General features: G+C 40.3%; 1 protein-coding gene across 19 annotated transcripts in view; it reads right to left on the bottom strand.

The window, feature by feature from the left end:
- The window catches only part of ANK2 (ankyrin 2), a 584,612-nt gene that overhangs the window by 353,624 nt on the left and 206,622 nt on the right, over nt 1-24,366 (bottom strand). For 6 of the 19 annotated variants that reach the window (XM_034771792.1, XM_034771784.1, XM_034771791.1 and 3 more), the window contains exon 1: nt 14,776-14,986. The exons of 3 other annotated variants lie outside the window; for them this stretch is intronic. In XM_034771792.1, the coding sequence (XP_034627683.1) occupies nt 14,776-14,859 (84 nt within the window). In that variant the 5' untranslated portion in view covers nt 14,860-14,986. Of the gene's footprint in view, nt 1-14,775; nt 14,999-24,366 lie in introns of those variants that run through there. 10 more of the 19 variants (XM_034771781.1, XM_034771777.1, XM_034771783.1 and 7 more) reach the window with 3 other exon arrangements.

The raw sequence follows: 24,366 nt of genomic DNA, 5'->3' as shown, positions 1-24,366 counted from the left end.
ACTGCAGGCATGCTTTAATATGGACCATAGAGAGGAAACATATCCCCAAGTCTTGACAATGGCATAAAATCAAACACAAAACAAATCTTTGATGATAGCTAGGCAGCTAAAAGTGAAGGGAGCTGTTTGAAATAATTTATTGGTCTACAGAAATCAATGAAAAAAATGAGCCCTTCCCAGAAGATTTTTTTCTTAATGCTATTTGGCATAAATAATTCACCAGTTAGTTCACAAGGTGGACTAACTCTACCCTTCAGACTGGGATGTGTCTTCAGTGCTGCAATCATACTATTCTAAAGGTTAACTGACATGCTACAATAATATGTACCAATACGTTTCTGCTGGTATCTGTGGTTTGATGACAGTTGGTTTATGGCCCCTGTTACTTGTTACTGACATCAGTAGCTCAATTCACCAATGACCATGAATAGCCAATCAAGTTGTAATTACTGTTGTGTTAAAGATGTTGATGAAATACCAGATATCCATTACCAATATAAGTTTTCCATATGAAAGTTGCCTGTTGAGGGGTTAAACAGAAAGCCTGGCCCAAGAGATGGATCACTAAAGACTCAAACCAAGGCCTTAGCCTTATCTATACTGATGTTTAGTCCCAGTTCAGCAATCAATGTAGCTGCAGTCACGCAAACCGTAACGGTAGACAAGAAAAGATGCAATTTGCACGGTTGAGCTTACCCTTGGACTGAATCCCAAAGCCATGAAAGACAGGATCCAAAAACCACTGAAGTCAATGAGTTTCTTCCATTTGCTTCTGTGCTTTTTGGCTCATGCCATAAGGGGAATTTGTGGGTTAAGTACTCAGCGCCAGTGGACGCTGGATATAGTTTCTTTGTGCAGAGCAGCCACAGAAAGGTTGGACTAATGCCCCCAGTCTACCTCAACTAACCCTGGGAACCACATTGCTGAAGGTTAGTGACTTTGGGTTAAGTGGTTTTCCAAGGGAAAAGTACAGGGCACAGGCAAGAGAGAACAAGCAGGGTATTGAAAGCAAAAGGGACAATGGCCAAGGGAGCTGTTTCTTGGCAACGGAAATGACTCAGCGGTGCATTACCTGGGGTTTGTGTGTGTGGAATTGCCGTGTGCACTTCTGACCATTTCTGTTCAGAGTTAACAGAATTTGTGAACATTTTGAAAATAAATGACACTAAAAATACCCTGAATCTATGTCATGAATTCCTGTCCTAGTGCAGCACCCCAAAACCTGCTACCACGTGGCCAAGTAGTAACACCATTAACCTCAACCACATTTGAACTGGTGACCTAGAGGTAAACAGCTCCATAGCCAATGATCAGTCTCAACTATCCAGTCCCCTCGTTTTCTGCTTTTATAAGTGGATGCACACAAGAAACAGCACAAAGTCATAGTGCTGTGAACACATTATCTTTCAAGAATCTGCAAGAGCCCTGGGACTAACATAGATGAACGCTGTGAGGATGATCATCAGGGAGGGACACCTAATATGTATTTACCTGTAAAGGTGGAAGAGGGTAAGCTATATTTCCTTTAGTAACAGAATTATATTCTGCTGTAATAAATATTAATAATCCTTCCTTTCTCAGACCCTACATCTTACATATTTAGAGTGTTAAATCTTTGGGGCAGACTGTCTCTTACTATATGGGGAGGCAGTGTTGCCTAATAGATAGAAGACAGGACTGAGGCCTATTCCCAGCTGTACTAATAGTCTGCTGAGTGACCTTGCACAAGTCACTTAAGCTCTGTCCCTCAGTTTCCCTGTCTGTAAAATGGGGAGAATGATACGGACATCCTTTGTAAAGTGCTTTGAAATCTACTGATGAAAAGTGCTATTTAAGAGTATTTTATACATTGGTACAGCATCTAGCACAATGGAATTCCAATCTCAGTTGGAATTACTATGCACTTCTGTAGTATGTAATGTATGTATGTATAAATAAATAATGTTACAGATCATATTCTTAGACAGAAAAAAGAAACAATTACATATATATTTTCAAATTATTGTAATACTAAATGCGCTTTATATGTTCTTCCTGATAGATAACATGAATTAGAATTTCCCTTCTAAATCCCGGACACCAAAAAAATCCAACACTGGACCTGATCTCTTTCATTTTCATTCAGAAGTTAATTTCAAAACTCTTGCATCAAGAAACCAGATGTTATCTTCTTAAGGGCACACAGAGTAGAAGTTTATCTCACTCTGCAGTGTTTCATTTCCTCATGCTCCTTCATTAAATGGTACATAAATTTTGTCTGGGAGGTTAAAAAATTTTTTTTTGTAAAAACATAAACTGAACATTTCATGTGTTTTCCTCCTTCTATAAAGAAACATTTTTTTTTAATTTTATTTATTCATGTATTGCACTATTTCATTAATCCCCAGAAAAGGACTGATGGAAGAATCTAAGCATAGTTCCCAGTCCTGGAATGCTTACCCACATGCGTAGTCCATTCACCTTGTGCTATATAGGATCAAACCCAAACAGATGACACTTCATTGAGTCTTAAGTATGTTGACTTGTTTATACTGTTATACACATTGTGTATCTCAGTCACTTTAATTACAAGAAAAGGTCAGTTTTCACTAATTACTTCTACTACTTTTCTTTAATGACTTTTTAAATTGGCCTTGTCTGGTGTTCATTTGGACACAGCCACATTATTCAGAAGAGGTTTTCAGCAGTAGTTTTGTAGGAGGTGGTTTCCCTTCACCACATTACAATCCAAACTTGATCATTTCTCCTCAGAGCTGTGTTTGGTTTGACACGGAGCATCCACTCCCCCCAGCAATGAGCTCCGGGAGGAGCTGCATCTCAAGAACTCCAGGGAATGCACCTGCTGTACTACCCAGTAGGATGGTGCCTCACGCTTTATCTGCAGCAAGGACTTTCACCTCTTGGGGCACTTCCATTAAATTAAATAGCCCCTGTCTTCCCTGGAGCATAGGGACTGCTACTGAGAACTCCCTAGCACTGAAACCTCTACAGAAGTGCCTAGTGCATTGTGGGAGCTACCAGAAGCAATTAATACATATAAAAATAATAATAGTACCATCACTTTGGGCAGGGTGTCCAAGGCCGAGGGGGAAGTACTGTGCCAGCCCTCCCCACACTAAGTACTGTACCCAAGCAAAGGCCAAGCCTCATTCAGCCCTACACGGTATGAATGGAAGTTACATTTCCCATACAGTAACCTGTTGCTGATATTCCCAGCAACTGAATGGGAGGCCTGTGTTCTGTAACTGGGGCATTAAGCCTTTTGATAAAGCAGTGACCTTTAGAGTAGGAACAGAATGTATTTCCAATCTTTGCTTACTCTCTTGCTTATTTTGAGAAGGCTGTAGTCATTGGAGTGTCATCAATTCGAGTAAAACAGTTAAAGCTCTGATGGAAAAGCCAGCTCATAAAGCTTCTTTCATCAGTGTTTCAAAACTAATGAGTATGAATCACATCTGGATTGGAGATGCTCTATGCAGTCCAGCATTTCTGATTCCCAATCTTTAACATGTTCAATTTTAATATTTTATAGTATATACATATGTATCAACATGGGACCAGATCCTCTGTTGGTGTAAATTGGCAGAGTCCCCATTGACTGTGATGCAGTTACAATGATTTACATCAGCTGAGGATTGAGTCCTTTGTGGTTGGTTAGTTACATAGTTAGTTGCCTAGACAAAAAAAAATACATGGACAGATATGCAGACAGAAGTATATTATAATTACACATATACCTACACAGAGACAGCGCGCTTGATTTTCCTCATTTACATTATTGTTACATTAATGTAACTCACTTATACTGATATGAATCAAAGAACAGGGCAATGAGTCAAAGCTTAATAGTTGTTTCCATGATAAATAACTATAATACTAGACTATAAACCAGGCGTGGCCAAACCACGGCTCACAGAGCTTGAGACTTCACTCTGCTGGGGGGGGGGGGGGGGAGCGGAGGGAAGAGCGAGCAATTGCAGCTCCAGCCCCATGGTGGGGCAGCAAGGCTCGGGGCTTCTCCCCGCAGCAGGTTGAGCCGGCACTTGAGGCTTCACCCCTGGTGGGGGGCCACAGCTCAGGGCTTCATCCCCGCTGGGGGGCAAGTCGAAGCTCGGGGCTTCTGCCCCATGGGTGTGAGCTGGTGCTTCAGCCCTGCAGGAGGCAGCAACCCAGTGCTCAGGGCTTCAGCCCCACAGGAGGAGGCAAGCTGGTGCTGGGGCTTCAGCCCTGCAAGTGGTGTCTAGGCTCCAGCTTCAGCAGCACATGCTTATTATAACAGGAAATTGTGACACTGTAGTGCTGTGCAGACCTCATGTGCTGTGATTTCCTTGCATGCGGCACACTCCAGGCTGTGTTTACTGTTCATAAGTCGCAGCTAAATAGTTTTAGATTGAAATGTTAACGCTATGTTAATTTTGTGGAGGACAATGACATCTTCAAACTGTAAAAGCGCAAGTATGAAGAAGAAAACCAAAGTTTTCAGCCAGAATGGGAGGAAGATTTTGCATTCACTAGTAAAGATGGCAGACCCCTGTGCCTTATCTGCAATGCATTGCTCTCTCACTACAAAGCAACTTGAAACGTCACTACGAAACGAATCACAACAACAACTTCTCCTCTAAATATTCTCCTGGATCAGAATTAAGGAAAAACAAGCTAACCACATTAAAATTACACCTCAATAGTCAACAGACACTACTTTGGGCATTCAGTAAGGAACCTGACACGACTGAAGATAGTTTTGTTATGGCATGGAATATCGCTCATGCAACACGTCAGTATTCTGATGGAGAATTTGTTACGAAGAATATTTCAGAAGTGGTTGCAATTTTAGATCCAACTAACACAAAATTCCAACAACTAATACAGCAAATTCAAATTTCGCACCACACTACAGAAAGGGAGATCTCCCAGATCAGTGCTGATGTTGCAAGCAATATGCAAAACAATCTAAAGGATTCTCTAGCATTCTGCTGACAAATCCACATATATTCAAGATAAACCACAACTAGCAACATTTGTTCACTATGTTTCTGCGGATGTCATTGGGAAAGAAGAAATGTTGGACTTAGGGGCGCTAAAAGAAACAACCCATGGTGTTGACATAAAGAACACACTTGACAGAGCACTGACAAATGCCAATGTACTGTGTTGCAATGAATGGAGCACCTGCAATGGTGGTGGTGGGGGGAGTAGGCTTTATCGGTCTTTTGAAAAGCAATCCAAAATTTCCAGAGTTTCTCCCTGTTCATTGCATCATCCATCATGAACATCTCACAGGCAGATACTTCAAGTATGAAAATGTTATGAAAACTGTCTTGGAAATTGTCAATTTCATAGGAAGACTCATTGATAGTTCAAAAATTTCATTGAAGAGCTGAATCTTGAAGACAAACCTAATGACGTCGCTTTCTACTGTATTGTGAGGTGGTTATTAACCACTGATGTCTTAAATACATTTATGGAACCGTTGGAGCCTATCAATGCTTTCCTTGAAGAAAAGGAAAGATCCACAACTGAAAGATTAGCAATGAATGCAGGACCTGATGTTTTTCATTGATATTATGCAGCTTCTGCAAACTCTCAAATTGGCACTCCAAGGGAAGGATAAGATTATTTCTGACCTTAGACAGTCTTCAGCTTCCAGAACAAGTTGCATCTTCTGCAAAGAGACAGTGTCAAGAGACTTCAACCACTTTCCCTATCTCAAGAGTAGGGTAAACACATTCCTTGACATCAAAATAGAAGACAAACTCAAGGAATACAGAGGTAAATTACAAGGACTGAGTGATGACTTTCAGACCAGGTTTGAAGACTTGCATAAGCTGAGATCCTGCTTCCCCTTTCTTGTAAACCCATTCATGGTTGATGTGATCAATGACGCTTGTCCGATTCCCAAAAGCGGGATTACAGAAACATCTACTATAGAAATGGAACTACTGGAACTCCATGAAGTCCAGGCTTTAAAGATGTTGCATAAATCACAGTCTTCAATCGAGTTCTAGAAGCAAGTGCCAGGAATGACGTATTCTGAACTCAAAAAGACTAGTGTTCGACTCATTTCAATTTTTGGCCCAATATACTGCTGTGAATTGCCATACTCCATGATGAAGTTTGTAAAATCGAAACATCATGCAGGCCTTACAAATCAACATCTGACCAAGCTCCTCTGTACTGCCTTGACAACATATCAACCAGATTTCCAAAGACTTACGACCAGGATGGAAACCCACAAAGCCTCTAGCTCTAGCAGTAATTAGCCGTAATACAGTAAGTAGGATGATGATATTTTAAAAAAATGAACGTGTAAAGGTTGTTTGTGTCTTGCGGCTCTCGAACTTCTGAAGATTATCGTATGTGGCTCAGAGGGTCAGTAAGTTTGGCCAGCCCTGCTATAAACTCATGATACTTTAATCCATATTCTGGGGTCTGTTCTTCCTTTGATAGAGGCCAGTAGTATTTGCAGCATGTAACTGTAAGAAGGGAATAACAGACCCTTTTGAATACAAGTTAACTACATGAGAGCAAATTTTTAAATATAACCACCAAAACGACCAGAATCATTTCTGTAGAAAAGAATATGAATTCATTAAATTTTTCTAGCCTTCTCTTACACTTACGTATTTTAGAACTATTTGAGCAGTGATGATATGATTTAACTATATTTTGAACATTGTTCCGCCACATCTTTCAGGTTATCAGAGTGAACAGACTGTATTTAACACAAAAAACACAATTTTATATGATTCTGTAGATTCAGAGCAATACAGTACATAAATTCACACAGGAGGTTTATTCAGATCCAACAATTACAGCACTGTATATAAGAATATGTCATGCAAGACTATTTGTGCTATTCATTGCTCAAAGGAGTAAATAAAAGCTACAGTTATACTTTGGAGCAACTTACCATGTGGTAGAAACCTGTATGGTGTTTAACCTAGACAATCATTTCAAACCACAATTATGGCAATTTATTCAGCTGTTTCCCCCGGAGCCTAAATTGCAAACATAGCCCCTCTCTCTAGAGAGCACTTCACACCGAGACTGAATGTTTAAATGTTTGTGTACGCTAACATGTGCACATCAGCTAAATTGCAGAGCAAATGTAACTTAAACACAGATTACTTACCTGTATGTAAGTATAGTGGCTCGCCAGCTGGATGCAGCAATACAAAAGGTGAGAGAATTCAAGCAAGCATCCATTATGGTTTAAATCAGCCTGCGCAAATTACTTTATCTTTATTCTGAAGGACTATTTTTGTATTTCCAGAAGTTTATGAGGAGGCATTTATTATTTTCTGGACAATGTTCAGGCAACTGGCTTAAAATATAAGTCAGCAACGCCATATTCTTAAATAAATAAATACACACACAGAGCCACATTTTCACACACTCTAGTTGAATGTGCAAAGGGGAAAATGGACATGCGAACTGGGTATTTGTGTTTCGAACTCTAAGATTTGTATGTGACAGTGTGGGCTATGTCAATAAATTTAAGTGTTGTCCATGCAGTTCAGGAGCTGGTATACACCTGAAAAATTGGTCTATTGTGCGGAGGTCATTTCTGGCAGCATTCTCATGTTTGTGAATGGCAACTGAGTGCCGTATGGTCTATGACATGCATTCATGCAGTAAATAGTGGGACATTTCAATTGTACTTGAAACAACAAACACAACCCAGTTCAGAAGCAGTCACAATGACTTCAAATTTAGATCTAAACAACCTCTGTTCACCAAGACCAGAAACTTGTTTAGTTTGCAAGGACTGAAAAATATCTAATCACAGCAGTTTAACCTGAAGGTAAGAGCTCTCAGTCACCTCCTCCTTGTCCCAAGCTTCCCTCTGCTCCTCTCACCCTGTAAGGTCCGGGGTTCCTTATTTTTACCTTAAACATTTGTCTACTATACATAGAGTGACCAGATGTCCTGTTTTTAAAGGGACAGTCCCGGTTTTGGGGACTTTTTCTTATATAGGCACCTATTATCCCTCACCCCCGTCCTGTTTTTTTACAGTTGCTATCTGGTTACCCTAACTATACATGTCATATGTCAATTCATGCACTGGCAAGTTTGCCTATAGCCACAAACGTCACCTGATGGTCAGCACACCCTTCCCAAGTAGCGATTGGGGGGGGTGGGGTAGGTCATAGAGCTGCACAAAACTTGGCAGCTTGATGGGGGTAGTGAGGGGTATATAGAGGTTGGTAGGGTGAGACTGGGGCCTGTGTGGAGGGCTAACTGGATGCTGAGTGGGGGCTGTCTGGAGAGCAAAATGGGTACAAGTATTTGGGGCTATCTAGGTGGGTGGATTGTCTAAGGCTAAGTCTACACTTATGGTGGCATGTAGAGTACAGGCACTAGCCACGTTGCTACATGCTGCAGTGAAAGACACACTGCATCCACACATGTCACTGTGGTGTGTAGCTACACATGGTAGTGAAAGATTCCAGCAATAGAGAGGCAGCAAGGAAAGCCATGTCTCACTCGCTACACTATTTTTTTATACCCATGCTAGCTGGGCATGCAGTATCTGTTCTCTCCATATCACTGTAAATGTTGATTTAGCCAGAGGGGAAGCTAGGGTGGCCAGGCACTCCGTTTTTGACCAGAGACTGAGACTGGGTCTTCATTGTGCCTGACACTACAAGCATATACTGCAGTGGCAGAAGCATCTTGTACAACTCTGCTGTAACCATTTTCATTGCTGTCAATGATTTAAACAGTGCCCAGAACTGCACTGTACAAGGTCTTGTTCTTCATATGTCCTCATTGTTTGTCTTCTGCATGTGTTCCTGTCATTGGTGCCAGAGGCTCTGTGCACTGGTGTAACTATATCAATATGCTGCCAAAAGTACCAATTCCTAATATAGATGGGTGGCTCTGACAAAGTGGGGCTTATGTCCATGAAGCTTGCCCACTGATGTATCTACACCAGTGCCAATTTCTCTAATGTGTATTAAGGTACACATAATTTAACTTCAATACTCACCACAGGTCTGATACGCATTTACTGTCAGGCCACATTTACATCTATTTTAAGGCCACTTCACAATGCTGCAGTGGTATTAATAGGCCTTGGTATAAATGAGAACCAACCCCACTGTATACAGGGATTTATATTTTTATACAAAGATTTGCAATAGGCACCTAAAATGAGGTGTACTATAACTAGTGGTGAGCCTGATGTGCAAAGTCCAAATCTTGATCAAACAGTCCAGGATTATTCAACAGTCCAGGAGTATTGTGGTTTTGTTTTCAGTTCATCTCTAGCAATAACTGTATATGGAGTGGGCTTGTAATTAACATAAGATGTTCTTAATAAAGTCACAAAAGGGAAAGTGTTCCCTACCATACGCTCTTCATCAGCTTTGTGATCTAGCAGTGAAATTAAAAGACTAGAGATCAGGACTCCTCAGTTCTATTACCAGCTCTGCTAGAGCCTCACACGTGACCTGTGGAAAAATCATTTAACCTAAATGTGCCTCAGCTTCTCCTTCTTTAAAACGGGGTTAACAGAGTGTTGGAGGATTGACTGTAAAGAACTTGGAGATCACTGAATGCAAGGCACCACTTAAGCGTAAGTAAACATTCGTTGAACTCTGTCACTGTTTGATTTTACTTAAACAATTTTCTCCTCTCAGGTCCACATGGCAGATGATCTCAGCCAATATTCTGCCCTCCTTTCATGCACAGAATTCCAACTGGATCGAGTAGTGAGAATAAGATATCACAGTTCAGCTCAACTGCTCTTTGGAACAGAGAGGAGAATTTCACTCTGTCTTAGGCATAACATCCCTAGACAGAAAATCAAAAGCTAATAGTTTTCAAATACTACATTAAAATTAAAACAGTTCTCTTTTAGCTCCCTCATGTACATACCTACCTCCCAGGGATGTACCAAACTTGACTACAGTTTCTCTTTTTGTCGATTTCCATTATTAAACTACCCACAGTATGTAGTAATTAATAGCGGTCTTTATGATCATCAATTTCATTGTTGTAATGGGTGAATGTCCTTAGTGCCTACTGAGCTAAACACAACACACTCTTTATTTTTTGTTTCTATCTGCTACAAACAGCAATTAAACCTGAAGAAAAAATATGACTGAAATGAAATTGTGACCACGCAGTTAATTTCATACTAAGAATCTAATATTCTGTAAAGCTTGTGGGAGGACACGAGATGGGGGCCAGATTCCAATCTTAGTAACTGCACTGTAAACACGGAACCCAATTCTCCTCTTGCTTACACCTATTAAAAATGGGAGCCACTGAAGCCAATGGAAGTACAGGTCTGAAAAACTGGTGTGAAAGAATAATTCGACCCACTGAGTATAAGATGCACTTTTATTACCAGAATTGTTCGTCAACACACTAGACTGGTGAGTTGTCTTAAAATTAGAGCTGCTAAATTTGGTTTGGTTTTAGTACAAGCGATTTTAGCCACTCTAATGTGGATGAGAAAAATAAATGATTTATTTAACATAATTGTTCTTCACCAGCTCCTTCTGCCCTTTAAATTTGCAGTAAAATCCTGCATTCCATTGAGATTAGCAGAGGTTACTCTCTCCTAGGATGGTGGGATGTGGGTAGGGTTAAACTACCCAGGCAAGAGCCTATCTGTTGATGCAAAGAGTAGCGTTGACCCTGTCCATTTCCAGGAACAATGGCAGAGATTGGGAGATAGAATCAACTGATGAAGGCTGGATGGAGCAGAGCTAAGGAAAATAAAGATAACAAACTTAGAGAAAACAAATGGCAGCAAATGGGAACTATTATTTTAGAAATCTCCATATTGGTTTTACAAGAAGACTGACCACTGGTTAAAAATTTACTTCTGATGGCACTCAACAGCTTTGATTAATAAATATTTATGACAACTCACTAGCTTGTTTTCTACAAATATAAAGATCAATCTATACAGAATTTTCCTCTGAATTTGGCGGAGGGAAAAATAAAGTAATTTACAAAACTAATACAGTTAAATAGCCACATTTATAGTCATTAAAACTGAACAGCCTGTAAGTATAAGTCAACCTCTGCAAGCCAGTCTACAATGTTTGCAACACAGACCTGCAGGAGATATTTAATATGAAAAAGGGCAAATGTGAAACTATTGGCTAAGCTTAAAATAAGGTGAAAGATTCAGGTTTAGAAAAATAAACACACTAATCACACCAGGCTAGCTTCAAATAAACAAATATCCAATTTTTGATGTAGCAAACTGCAAAAGCCATTCTCTCAGAACTCCCAGGGCCTTGCATGTAGGTCTGCAATGCAAACGCCAGACTTTGTGTCGTCGCTATTGATTTGTCCTTTTAAGTAATTTAAAGCCAATCTGCAAAGTGATTATTCCCTATCCTACACTACACCTAGTTTAAAAAAAAAAAAAACCCACACACACCAACAATTACATGTTTTCCTATTATTTATGCTATAGTGGAGTCCAGATGCTGCAGCTGAGACTGGGTCTTCATTGTACCTGACAACTACAAGCATATAGTTTGGCAGTCCCTAAAGTTAAATTACTCTTGAAGAACAAGTAATCCCACTGTTCAGAGTGGGAGTCATTACTAAAGTGAGACAGACCATTTCTGCATCCATCAATGACACATTTTATATGTTTTATGATCACCAGTTTAATAAAAATCTGTGTGTTTTAGAAACCCTCTTGCCATCTGTGATTGTATTACTGGAAACAGGAACAAGTTAATTTGCCACAAAGAAGACCACAGGCTTTTCCCAACAGAGAGGTGCTATAATTAAAAAAAACCACACACACACACACACAAAAAAAACACACCACTCATTTCCCATGACAATAATGTATTCTATTAATAAATTAACTTCACAGAACCCTACAACTCATGGCCCAACCCAAGCATACTCCAATGAAGCCAGCGGGAGTTTGAGACCTCCGGAACATGCTCACCATGGCCCTTAGCAGCTTCCAGAAAGCTCGCACAATGCCACAGATGATGCCCCAGGAGCTACCAGGGTAATTATAGGAATTAATCAGCACTATGGCACTGTACAGGTTGGGTGTTGCAACAGGCACCGGGGGCGCAGGCCCAATGACAACAGGTGCTGCTCCACGTATGTTGCTCCACAGGTGCTGGCTTTACATTAAGAATCATCCCACTGTGCTGAATCCAGCAGCTAAACTGTTCGTGCTGCCCCTACACCACCACTCTGATATATTCCATCTTTCTCGGATATAAGCTTTTGCCTTCAGCTAATTCTTAGCATTAATATTTTCTTCTAGGCAGAGTAAAAAAATTCAAACATCTATTTAGTCACATTGAATGTGTAAAATATTTTTTTTTCAATTCACCTAGAAATTTAGGCCCTAATCCTGCAGACTAAGCCATGCGGTTGGATTCCTGAATTTATGAGGGGGCCAAAGGACTTCAGCAGGACTCCAGGCAGCCATGAAGATCCACCTGCATGGATCTGACTGGATCACAGTCCTAGCAATGTATCCCCAGAGTCTACAAAGGAATCTTCATGTGCTGAGCCACACTGCCACATGGAGACTTCACATGGAAGCAAGGGTCCAGAAAAGGGTCCAGAAAGCAGGCAGGCCCCTTTGCAGGCTCGAAGCCTCAATGTCTAATGCACGCAAGTCATTGTTAGGATATGTGCAAGGAAAGTTACCAAGAAGATGAGGTTTAAAGATTATTTTGTTGTACTTGAACTGAAATAGCTCAAATTATTCTTTTAAAATTATCAAAAGATTATTTTAAAGAGCTATGTGACCACTCATAGTATTTCTGAAAGATGTAGATATATTAGCCCTTGGGAGACTCTGGATTTTTATTTTTATTTTTTTAAATGCACACACATTTTGATGCATTCATTTGGCTAGCAGCAGACTGGAAAATATTAGCATTTTAGGGACAAGAAGTGTCTGACACACTTAGATTTAAAAACAACCTAACAGATGCGTAACTCATAAAAATTAGAGATGGAAAAGACCTAACTATATTATTAGATCTTCTAGCCCATCTCTCTACCAATGCAGGACTGCTCCCAGTTCCTCTAATAATAATGTCTAATATAATTGCACTTGATAATTGCACTGGTTTCTGCATGTACATACCCATAGGAGTTTTACACACATACACACAGTTAAAGTCCCTTTGAAAATTTGGCCAAAAAATTTAGAGTTCAGAGGAGGCAAAAACACTAAAATCCAACATGCTATATAAAATTCCCCACTGTGTGGAGACTCAGGCAATATTCCAGGCACAGTGGAATGGGGCGGGGATGTTTCAGCCTTCTCTCCGTTTTCTTGCTTTGGCTGGATTATGTCACATCCTTGTAGTTATTCAAACACAGGCTTCTTTGTGAGATATAAAGGTACATATCATATTTATCATCTATAAGGACACTTCCTTTACCGGTTCAAACTTCTTCTAAAGGCCTGTGTTAATTAGTCTCCGTTATACCCATCAAATATGATCAGATTTCTAAAAATACAGTGGTTTATTTTCCCAGAACACGTTATAACAATATAAAGCCTATACAAGTTTTTAAAAGGCAACTGCAAAATATATTAGTGAATATTCACTGCAAGCTGTCTTTAAAGGCTAGATTCTGCTTCACTTTGAGCAATACCTTACTAGATGGGTTGTCCAATTTAAATCAGACTACTTGGAGGATAAGATGTTACTCAATGAGAGGCAGAGTCTAGCCCTTAATAAATAAAACATGGATGGGTGGCTGAGATAAGTCTTTGCTTTACCTGCCATTTTACCGTTTTGCAGGATCATTTACACTCTTTCCCATTAAAAGAAATGGGAAAGAAAAATAGTCAAGAGCAATTAGTTTATTTAATCAATGGTCTTAATTGTAAGAGGACACTACTTCAAGTCGGGGGATCAACGGTTGGGTACTGGAAGCTGTAAAAAAATAAATCAGTCACTCACTAGAGACAGAGTGTAGAAAAAGAGTGTCTTGGAAACTGGGTGTGGCTGTAGAGTTTTACCTTATTGGTTTTCACCACTGAAGTGCTACAGGGATCTATGCAAAATGCTGAACTGTATTTTTTAAATTTATTTTATACCGTCTGTTTAGCCATTTTCTTAAACCAACATAAGAGGTACAGAACTTTCTTGGCAAATTAAATGAAAACTGGGTAAATCCATTTGCAGTCATTCAAAAAATAAATAAAAAACATAAAAGTTAAGTCAGAGACATCATGCCCAGGTGTAAAATTTCTTCTGTCACAACTAATTGCCTCTATCCGAAAAGGGACATACTGAATCCAGTGCTGAAAGGCATTTGCTGTCTAATAAAGTCAAGACTAATGCAACAAAACAGGCAGCTGCTTGTCAAAAAAGCCTTTCACTTCACTGCCCAGATTGGTTAACACAACATTATTAGTTCATCTTTCAAGACACACCAAAAACCCTAGGATTTTCTTTCTCACCAGGTTAGCTATGGAACCATCCATCAGTGGCAGCAACAAAATCCCTCTCTAAGCTTCACATACACCACACACCTTCGCTGTGTACACATCACAGTATCGCAGCTAGCTCAACCATTATGAGCTCTACATTAAACTACAATGTTATCAACAAACAAACAAGTCAATGCTGCTTGCCTTTCCCTCATCTACAGAATAAGAGAAAGTGGAAAGCTATAGACATATCTCTACACTTGAACTAAAGAAGCTCGATGCTCCAGCATCCCTAGTCTCCAAACCACTCCTATAGTCTCGCTCTGTTTCCTCACACACAAAATTTTTGCAGTCTCCGTTCACATTACCTTCTTGGGTCTTTTCCTCCTCTGATTACTGCCGTTGTACTTCTCCCCACCATCATTTTTTTGGGCTGCTTCTCCGTTCATCATTTTGAACAGTTTTGAAAGCAAAGATCTCTGCCATTAAACCCTCCCGACTGTACAGACCATTAGTGAGTGTGTCACTTGCTGGAGAGGAGGAGGGGTGTATATGTGTGCGTCTGTGTGTGTGTGTTGGTGGGGGAGGGAAGAGGGCGCACTGGGAGGGTGAGCATGATGGTGTTGCCATGGCAGCAGCTGCCACAATTGTTTATCTGACTGCATTGTTAAATCTGATTCAACCAATTACCAACAAAGTCTGGATGCTTTACAACGAAGAAAGCCTTGAACTGAGAATGCCAGGGTCTAGCACAGGGTGCGGGGATCAGCATGGTGACTAGCTGGTGCTTGATACAATTTCCTTTTTGATGAGATGTGGGGAAAAGACTGCACAACAATCCCTGTATGTGATTACACTTCAACGCAGAGCTGACACAAGGCATATAAGATCACTGTAGCAACTTTGCAGTGCTTTCTAAACCCAAGGGGGTACATTACATTTTATGCAAAGGAAGGATGCATTTGGCAACATTCTGCTTTCAGTTACACACTGGTGTAAACCCAAATCTAATTCTCCGTGGAGTTACTCCAGATTTGCAGCATGGTTACTGAGAGAATTCCAACATTAAATTCCGATTACAGTTATTCTGTTCCACCTGAAAAGAAACCCGCAAAGATGAAAGTCATATTTAACTAGTACTTTCACTCTATCAACTTTTCTTTCCAATGAAGGAAGAAATGAATGTTAGAAGCTAGACCTTCTCTTAGCCCGTATGCCTGCTGGCACAGACTCCTGATTTGTTATATTCTAATCAAAGAATCTAAATCAAATTTATTAAAACATTTTGTTGGATCCAATTCTTAAGTGGGCAAAATTCCCCATTCCCAGGTGCCATAATACTTCAATAACAGTTTTCTCCCTGTGTTAGGACTGGAGCCCTGCGTAGACACCAGTATTCTATCCCACCTCTCTAATTCATGGATTAAGATTTATTTATTATTTCAATTACAGTAGCAGACAGAGGCCCCAGTCAAGATAGGTTCCATGTTGTACTAGGCGCAATAGGAAACACACATACCCTTGTCCTGAATCCCATGCACATTAGTGAAGTCACTGCAGTAATATCAACAGACTAAGAAAACTACACGTGGAATTGTTGAGATTAAGTCCAAATAATACTAAAATGGTTTCCACAGTGTGAGCAAATAGTTCATATTCTAAACTAAATCACCCCCACCTTGTTTTGAAAGGACTAGATAGAAACATTCAGATGTAAATGCATGCAGGAATAGCAAAGAAAGTTCTTTATTTCTTCCAGTGAATATGCTAACAAAAATACTGTTCCACTTGCTACTGAACAAAGAAACAGAGAAATTTGCCCTCCTTCCTTAACAGTAGCTAGGGTGAAGGGAACAAAAGGAAGAAGTCACTAACTGCTTACTCAGTGGAGGAGGAGGAGGGGTGAGAAAGGGGAAAAGAACCAATGAGGCATGAATGTGCAGTTTCACACAATTAAATCAGCTGCTAACACAATGAACATCTGCATCATAACAACAATATGTTCAATATGCACCAGCAGTCTGCAACTCTTTATTTAGAGCTACTTATAGGTGACTTTTTTCTTAGTAGAAGAAGGAATCTTCATGTTGAAGTAAGGAGAGGGATAACTCGAATGAGGTAGACATGATATTACTTAGCATCTGTTATGCCATAATTAGAGCTGTAATTTGTCATGGTAAATGTTGGGGAAAAACATGGAGTAGACATTTGTTATTAGTGTCAGACATTCATGGGAATCATTTCTGAAACCTAGAAAGACATGGACATACTTTTAACTCATAAGCAAAATACCCTTGTGTGCTGGAGTTATTTTTAAATGCTCTATCTTAAATGACAGGTTTCAGAGTAGCAGCCGTGTTAGTCTGTATCCGCAAAGAGAACAGGAGTACTTGTGGCACCTTAGAGACTAACAAATTTATTAGAGCATAAGCTTTCGTGGACTACAGCCCACTTCTTCGGATGCATATAGAGTGGAACATATATTGAGGAGATATATATACACACATACAGAGAGCATGAACAGGTGGGAGTTGTCTTACCAACTCTGAGAGGCCAATTAAGTAAGAGAAAAAAAAAAAAAACTTTTGAAGTGATAATCAAGCTAGCCCAGTACAGACAGGTTAAATGCTCAGCTGTTTGCCTTTTCCCCTATAGGCCTAAACTTTTAAAACTTTCTGTTTACATCTATATCCCAACTACTAAACTGCTCCTTACGGCAAGATGTGCCCTTGATGTGCCTCAGGATGAGGTACTTAGTGTTTGTTTTGTTACTCTATGAATTTCTCTTGCAAACCTCACAAAAACTGGATAAATTTAAAAACATGGATTTTTAACCTATGAAAATCCCAGACAGAGAAAAATATTGACATTGGAAAAAAACACACGCTGCATCACTGAAAAAACATTGACTATATTGTATTGCAGTGATGCAGCTTGACTTAGAAAGACCTCTCTCTTCAACTCTGAGGCTTGCCTCAGGCCCCTGAGAATATGGAAGCTGCTATCCCAAATTTCACTCTGCATTCTACATCTACTGTGATCTTCCAGCTGGAAAATGAAGAGGAAAACATGGCTGCAAGAGAGCTCTGTGACAGCCAGGGTAACAGGCAGGAAGTCCCAAGAGTTCTTCATGGTGGAAGGCTAAAGCCTGATAAAAGAGAAAGACTAGTGAAAAAACAAGGCTAGTGCCACTGCATGGTGGCCAGGCATCAGTGAGAGCTTTTGAGATCGGGGATGTGTGAAGCAGGTTTCTGAGATTTTCACTTTGATTAGGTAGGCTTTCAAAAGTTCTCACAGCTCTACCCTCACATAAGCTTTTGAGAACATAAAAATATATGGGGAAACAGACACTTCTGGCTAGAAGACCAGCAGGGCCGGCTCTGGCTTTTTTGCCGCCCCAAGCACAAAAAAAAAAAAAAAAAAAAAAAAAGTGAAGGGCGGCCGGAGCCAGGGTGCAAACTTTTGGTGCCACTTACTTGGCAGCTCGCGGCTGCCTCCCCCGGCCACGCTGGCTAGCAGGTCTCCCTGTGCTGCAGACGTGTCCCAACCAGCGGAGTGCGTGCTTCGGCTAGCGGTGGCGGGAGGGGAAAGGAGTGGGGGCCAGAAAGAGAGAGAGAAGGGGGTGGCCAGGGCTTCCTTCAGCCGGGGTGCTCGCCATTCAGCCCCTCCCGCCGTGCCGCCTGCCAGGAGGGCTCCACGCCGCTCCCGCCTGCAGGTGAATTGAAAGTCGGTGAGGAGGGAAGGACGTGGGCTGCTGGGCTTGCTGCAGACCTGACACCAGCTGGGGCAGACAGAGCGCACAGCCCGCTCCAGGCAAGGTGCTCCCCTCCTCTGCCCCACCGCCCCTTACAGGGTGGCCGGAGCGAAAAAAGAGAAAAGGCGGCCTTGCCACCCTAGGATTGGACAGATGCTGCCCCTTAGAATCTGCCACCCCAAGCACGACCTTGCTCGGCTGGTGCCTGGAGCCGGCCCTGAAGACCAGATTGCAAACAAAGTAGGATTATTAGATATTAAGCATAGGTGTTTTGCTAGTGACAGTGTGCATTTCTTCTCAGATGTTTTCCATGTTCTGTTAGTTTAAAATGGCAGCAATGCAGCATCTCCCTCATGGGAAATCACGGGTATACTGTGACAATATTCTAAAAGGAATAAATTGAAAAAGCTTGTTTTGACAAGCATATCAAATACCTATTAATGGGACATACAATGCTAGAAGGGTACAAACTCACTGAAGGATGACATCCTCATTAACCTTAACTGCTGTTTGCCTGTTTTCTCTAAGTCTGGGAATTCATTTTTGGCAACAGGATCTTACATGCAGTCATGGAAATAATGTTCACGCTCTGTGACATGTTACAATTTCTTATATCCTGTTACCACAGAAATACAATATGAAACTTAGTAAATAGGGAGTCAAACATCTTACTGTTTATCATTGAATGTATTTTATGTGAATTAATACTGCCTCACTTGGCTCAGATAACTTAAAGTCAAAGAGAAAGGATGTTGGATGTCCCACTTATTCCTCAGTATTCTTCAAGCCTGTCTAATATACTCCTAGATAACAGATGGCTGGAAGAAGCCCCAGGTGGAAGAGATTGGCTGGTCCTATGTTTATATCTTATGGGGTCCACTTCCCAGAGCACAATGCATTAGCTGGCAAAATGCTATACAGGCTGTCAGTCTTTTAATATAGGAGGCACTTGAAATTATATGGTACAGGGATTGAGTAGTTAACTCACTAACAGTGGAATGCTTCAATCACGTACATGATAAACACCCATCAGTTTCCAACAGGAAGTCTGACCACAAAGCAATTATGAGATCATTGGTTGGTAACACATGATCACCAGGATCCCATGACTGAGAGTTTAGGTGTTCAGATGGAACAGTGAAAGGAAACTCTCCCAGGGGTATCCCCTTGTAGCTAGTCTTTAAATATATTTAATTTGAGATGGACCCAAACCAGTAATTATGACAATGGAGAATTTAGCTAGTTGGCTTCTTATAGCTAACTGTAGTCCCTATACAGTCTAGAAGTATCTATGAAAAACTAAAGGAAATAGTACTCCATGGAGAGGGAGCAGTATAAAATCATCCTCCTTCAAACGACTTTAATGGGGCTGAATAAATCCTGGTTTCAATTTTGTTCATAAAGCTGCCAACGGATTACACATTCAGAAGTACAACGTCAAGCAAATTATGGAACAGTTCTTTGAAAGTTCCTTAACAACATGCCAGCTAGTCCCCATGAAAGTGTTTAAATCAATCTCTTGAATCTGATAAGTGCTCTCTTAGTTTGTGAGAAATGCTTCCTTACTGAATTGCTTGTTTTGGTTATAATCCTAGGAACTTCATGCCCCAAAACATTTGCTTTGCCACCTGAGCTGAGGGAGAATTTCCAACAGCTGCCAGGAACGGTTGACCTGATACAGCGCAAATGGCTGTTGCTAAATATTACAGTGTCCAACATATCAACCCATCCATATATGGCAAGTCCCATTTCATCTCTACTTTTAAGAGGCATAGTACACTTCACCAAAACTCTCAGAACTGTGATTGTGGGCAAATTTTCATAGCTAGGTGCCTAACATGAGGTACCTAAATATGAAGTGGCCTAATTTTCAGAGGCACCAAGCAACCCCACCTCCCAATGACGTCAACATGAGCTGCAGATGGTTCAGCACCTTTGAAAATCAGGCCACTGCTATTTAGTTGTCTATGTATGATTTTAGGAACCTAACTTCAGGCAACCAGGTTTGAAAATATTAGCCACACTATTAGAAGCAATTTACTAACCCAACTGTATGCCCAAGGAAACCCTATTGCTACAAAAGGAGTTATGACGTTTTGATGTAGAAGTCCTTTCTATCATGGGAGTTGAAGGCAAAAATGCTTAGTTTGGGAAAATAAGGTCAAGGAGACTAAAAGCTTAAAGTATACTTTACTTTCTAAGCAGTAAGGAAGGGAACTTAATTCAGATGAGGCATGGATGACAACAGTAGCACCCAAAGGAAAAAACCCATTACCATTAAACAGGGCAAGACAAAAAAAGTCTACCCTCTCAAGCTTCTGTTATCAAACTGGACTAAACAAAAGACTTCCTATCAACAGATGAGATTCACCATTGTTGGAATCATAGAAGGTGAAAAAAGGGACTGGATGACTCTGAGGATTAGCACAAGAATATGTAAACTTTCACCTCTGGATCAAATCACTGACATCTGATCAGTGTTTGGTAACCTTTTTAAATGAGTGGTCTCAGTCAGGTGTTTAGTGAACAGAAGGCCACTGAGAACCAGTTACTGGGCCCCATCTGAAACACGTCAGTGGCGGAATGATAAATCATTCAGCCAGTGACCAGTTTCCAGAGGCACTTAAAATAAGTAGTTAAGAATAAGTAGACAAGGGGTCTGATTGATATCAAGGAAGCTGCAGTGATTTACACCAGCAGAGGATTTGGCCCAAGATACAAAGGGAAGGCTACTGCTTGGCATGACTTTAGCCTCTTCTGGATCTACTAGCAAATGGGATGCTTTCATTTGCCAACGGTGCATCCCCCTTGTTTACTGTGAAAGCAGGTTTCTCAGATATATCTTGTTTTTCCATTTTAATCCAACCAAATTTGGGAACCAGTCATCTGATGACTTGCCTAAGATTATAGACAAATGTGATGCATAAGAAGAATTTATGAAAATAATAATAATGGTTGAAAAGCATTTTGATAGTTCTTGAAGGTGAGAGAGTCAGTACTTGTCAGGAAGTTCTTTTCACATGTTGTTCTACTCACCTGCTAAAAAATCTTTTCTTTTACACTAATAATCTTTAACATGCAGCTGACAACCTTATCCATGACAGTCTGCTAAGTAGAGTACTAGGTCAGCCACACACACAGGAGAAAGTTGGCATGTTGGCTTTGAATCAGGGATCTAAGAAGGGAGCCACCACTGTACTCTTCTGATTCCTGAATGTGCTTCATACCAGCTTCTCCTTTCAATTTGGATAAGAGGCTGCTCTCAAAGTACACTGAAAACAGCAATTGCTTCAGAGTGTACCTCAATGTGTTTTAAAGTATAATATAATTTAGGAACCGATATTATAATGAGACTGCGTAGGCAAACAGGATAATCATTAATGCACTAAACAATAGCTCTCACAGCCCTGGACATCATGGGCAAACATCAAGAACTTCTTTGGGGATCAGAACAGATAAGATAAATAATATCTCAAGTGTTAGTTACTATAGAATTTAGGTAAAAATCAGATTCTACAACAAGTAGCAGAGATCATAGTGCAATCAAGGTAGAAACAATCCCAAACTAATTCCTCTGGTTTTCCTCAAGCTTTTTCCACTTCCCCCCTCCCCATCCCCCAACTACACTTTTCTTTTGCAATAAAGAAAAGAATAACTAACCTGCTACATATATCTCCAAACTAGAAAAACTTCAAAGAATAAACATTTTAGTCAAGTATTGGCAAACTGGTAACAATGGTACTTTTGTTTTCTTTAATGAATCAATCTGCCTTCCCCACACTTACTCTGACCATGGGAAAACATAGGAAGTGACATCAAGTTTTACATGAGCAAGAACAACAGGATGGGCCCCATGTGTATGAGGTTAAGAAAGATCAAAGGATTTAGTTATCTGACATTTCACATTTGGCTTTTAATCTTTCCACTCCACCTTTCAATATCAAATAAATGTTGATTTCCTTCACAATCAAAATCATTGATGCAGAGGATGTGAAAAAGAAGTGGGTTTTGTATTTTTGATAAAGACCCACAATCATTTGCTGAGCTTTCATTAGCTAAGTTATTCAGACAAAGGATTAATCAACTAATTGATGCTCCCCTTTTCCAAAGCAAATTAGATTAAAGAGATTTATTTGCATCCATATTATTGGTTTTATTGCTTAAACTACAACACCGACAGCTTTTCCACTTAGCCTTTCCTGACCCCTAAGAAAGGCAGGGGTCTCTTTGTCTACCTGTTATGTGTTTATACTATACATAAGCATGGTGGGTTACTCATCTATAATTGGGCACTACTACAATACAAATAATCAATCATTCCATAAAGCCAAATCCACTCTCATTGAAGTCAGCAGCAGCACACCCATTTAATTTAATCCCACAGGACAGGCATTCAGCCATTACAAAGAAAAACAGTGAAATGGAGAAACATTAGAAAGATAGATCAAGTAAGGACTTTCCTCTGCAACACTGATCTATTTCATCCATGTTTATGCCACTTCTGGGTGGGGAAGATAATCCCTAACACACTGAACATATCAGACCACTGATCAATCTTTAACTGAATACAGAATCCAACCTTTCATTTAAAGTATAAAAATGCATTTAATGTTGCTATCACTAAAGCACTTGTGTGTTCCACTTGAATAAACGCAGATGTTTTGCTTTCTCAAAAGGCAGATAGTTGTATTTTGTTAATAGTGTCTGTATTTAAAATTGGGAAGAATCACTAATCATATTCATTAATTGTTCTGCACTTATTAAATGGTCTGTATAGGATGATCCTCTGGGGTCTTCTTGAGTCTCCCTTGAGAGGTTTCTGGTTTCTACTGGTTACCTTGCTCTGAACCCTGAGGGCTCCATCTGTCCCACCATGATAAGGAAAGAACAATAGAGTAAATCACAGGGGGAAGGAGGGACAGAGAGAGAGGAAGGATTGGGGGGGGGGGCGGGAGAAGAGACAAGACCAAAACTATGGTTTATCACTAAAATCATCAAACCAAGCCAAAATCTGAGGTAGGGGAGAAGGGGAAATGGTAAGGCATTTATTTTTAACTATATCTTCAATACTGGACAAATGGCATTTTAAATTATTTTTATCCCTCAGGAGGAATGCTGAAGTTAAACTATACATAATACCCAATAAATCAGCACTTCTGCACTGTTATGTAAGAGTCCCCTAAGCAATAATCATTCTCTCCACAATAAGTGAAGCATAGACACAACCAGTAGCAGACCCACAAAAAGACAGGAAGAAAAGGAGATCAAGTCAGTGGCTTTGGAGTGGATTTATTTTAGTCAGAAATAAAAACTATAGAACAGGCGTAGGCAACCTATGGCATGTGTGCCGAAGGCGGCACACGAGCTGATTTTCAGTGGCACTCACACTGCCCAGGTCCTGGCCACTGGTCCGTGGGGCTCTGCATTTTAATTTAATTTTAAATGAAGCTTCTTACACATTTTAAAAACCTTATTTTCTTTACATACAACAACAGTTTAGTTATATATTATAGACTTATAGAAAGAGACCTTCTAAAAACGTTAAAATGTATTACTGGCACGCAAAACCTTAAATTAGAGTGAATAAATGAAGACTCGGCACACCACTTCTGAAAGGTTGCTGACCCCTCCTATAGAATAAAAAGGAGACGGAAAACAGAAAGAACCAAAGTAGACTATAGGTAAAGAAGAGATGCAGGAGTAGGTATGCAAAATAGTCATTAAAAACAACAACAATTAAATAGGTTTTATTATAAAGCAATCAAAAGGTACATGTCAATCACCATATATAGACACAAAAGGCAGATTCCATGTTGCTCTTTTCCTATGCCCAGCACAGGAAAGGATGGGTCAAGTGGGAAAATTCAGGCCTCTTTGGAACTTGCAAATTCTGGGGTCAGCCATCAGCACAGTTTAAAGCAACCTAAGGACTGTTCTAAACTGCATCTCGTTGTAGTGGACCATAACACTGGCAAAGAATAACTGGAGTGCAGTGTTTCAGCCATGCCTTTGACATGTCCTCTATGGTGAGGGCAAAGAAGGATGCTAGTGTAGAGCCATTGCCATCCCATGCTAACCAGAGAAGCTGGCTTATTCTAGGGGGGCTGGTTTTGTCACATTTAAAGCTCCTTTACACCACTTCAGCAGCATAAGAGACAGACCAACTGTTGCACATGACCTGTAACCTAGAGATTAATTTTGTTGT

The sequence above is a fragment of the Trachemys scripta genome, chromosome 5, assembly GCF_013100865.1.
Source record: "Trachemys scripta elegans isolate TJP31775 chromosome 5, CAS_Tse_1.0, whole genome shotgun sequence".
Classification (NCBI taxonomy): Eukaryota; Metazoa; Chordata; order Testudines; family Emydidae; genus Trachemys; species Trachemys scripta.
Note: the sequence above shows the minus strand (reverse complement) of the source record. Positions and strands in the feature narration are given on the sequence as shown.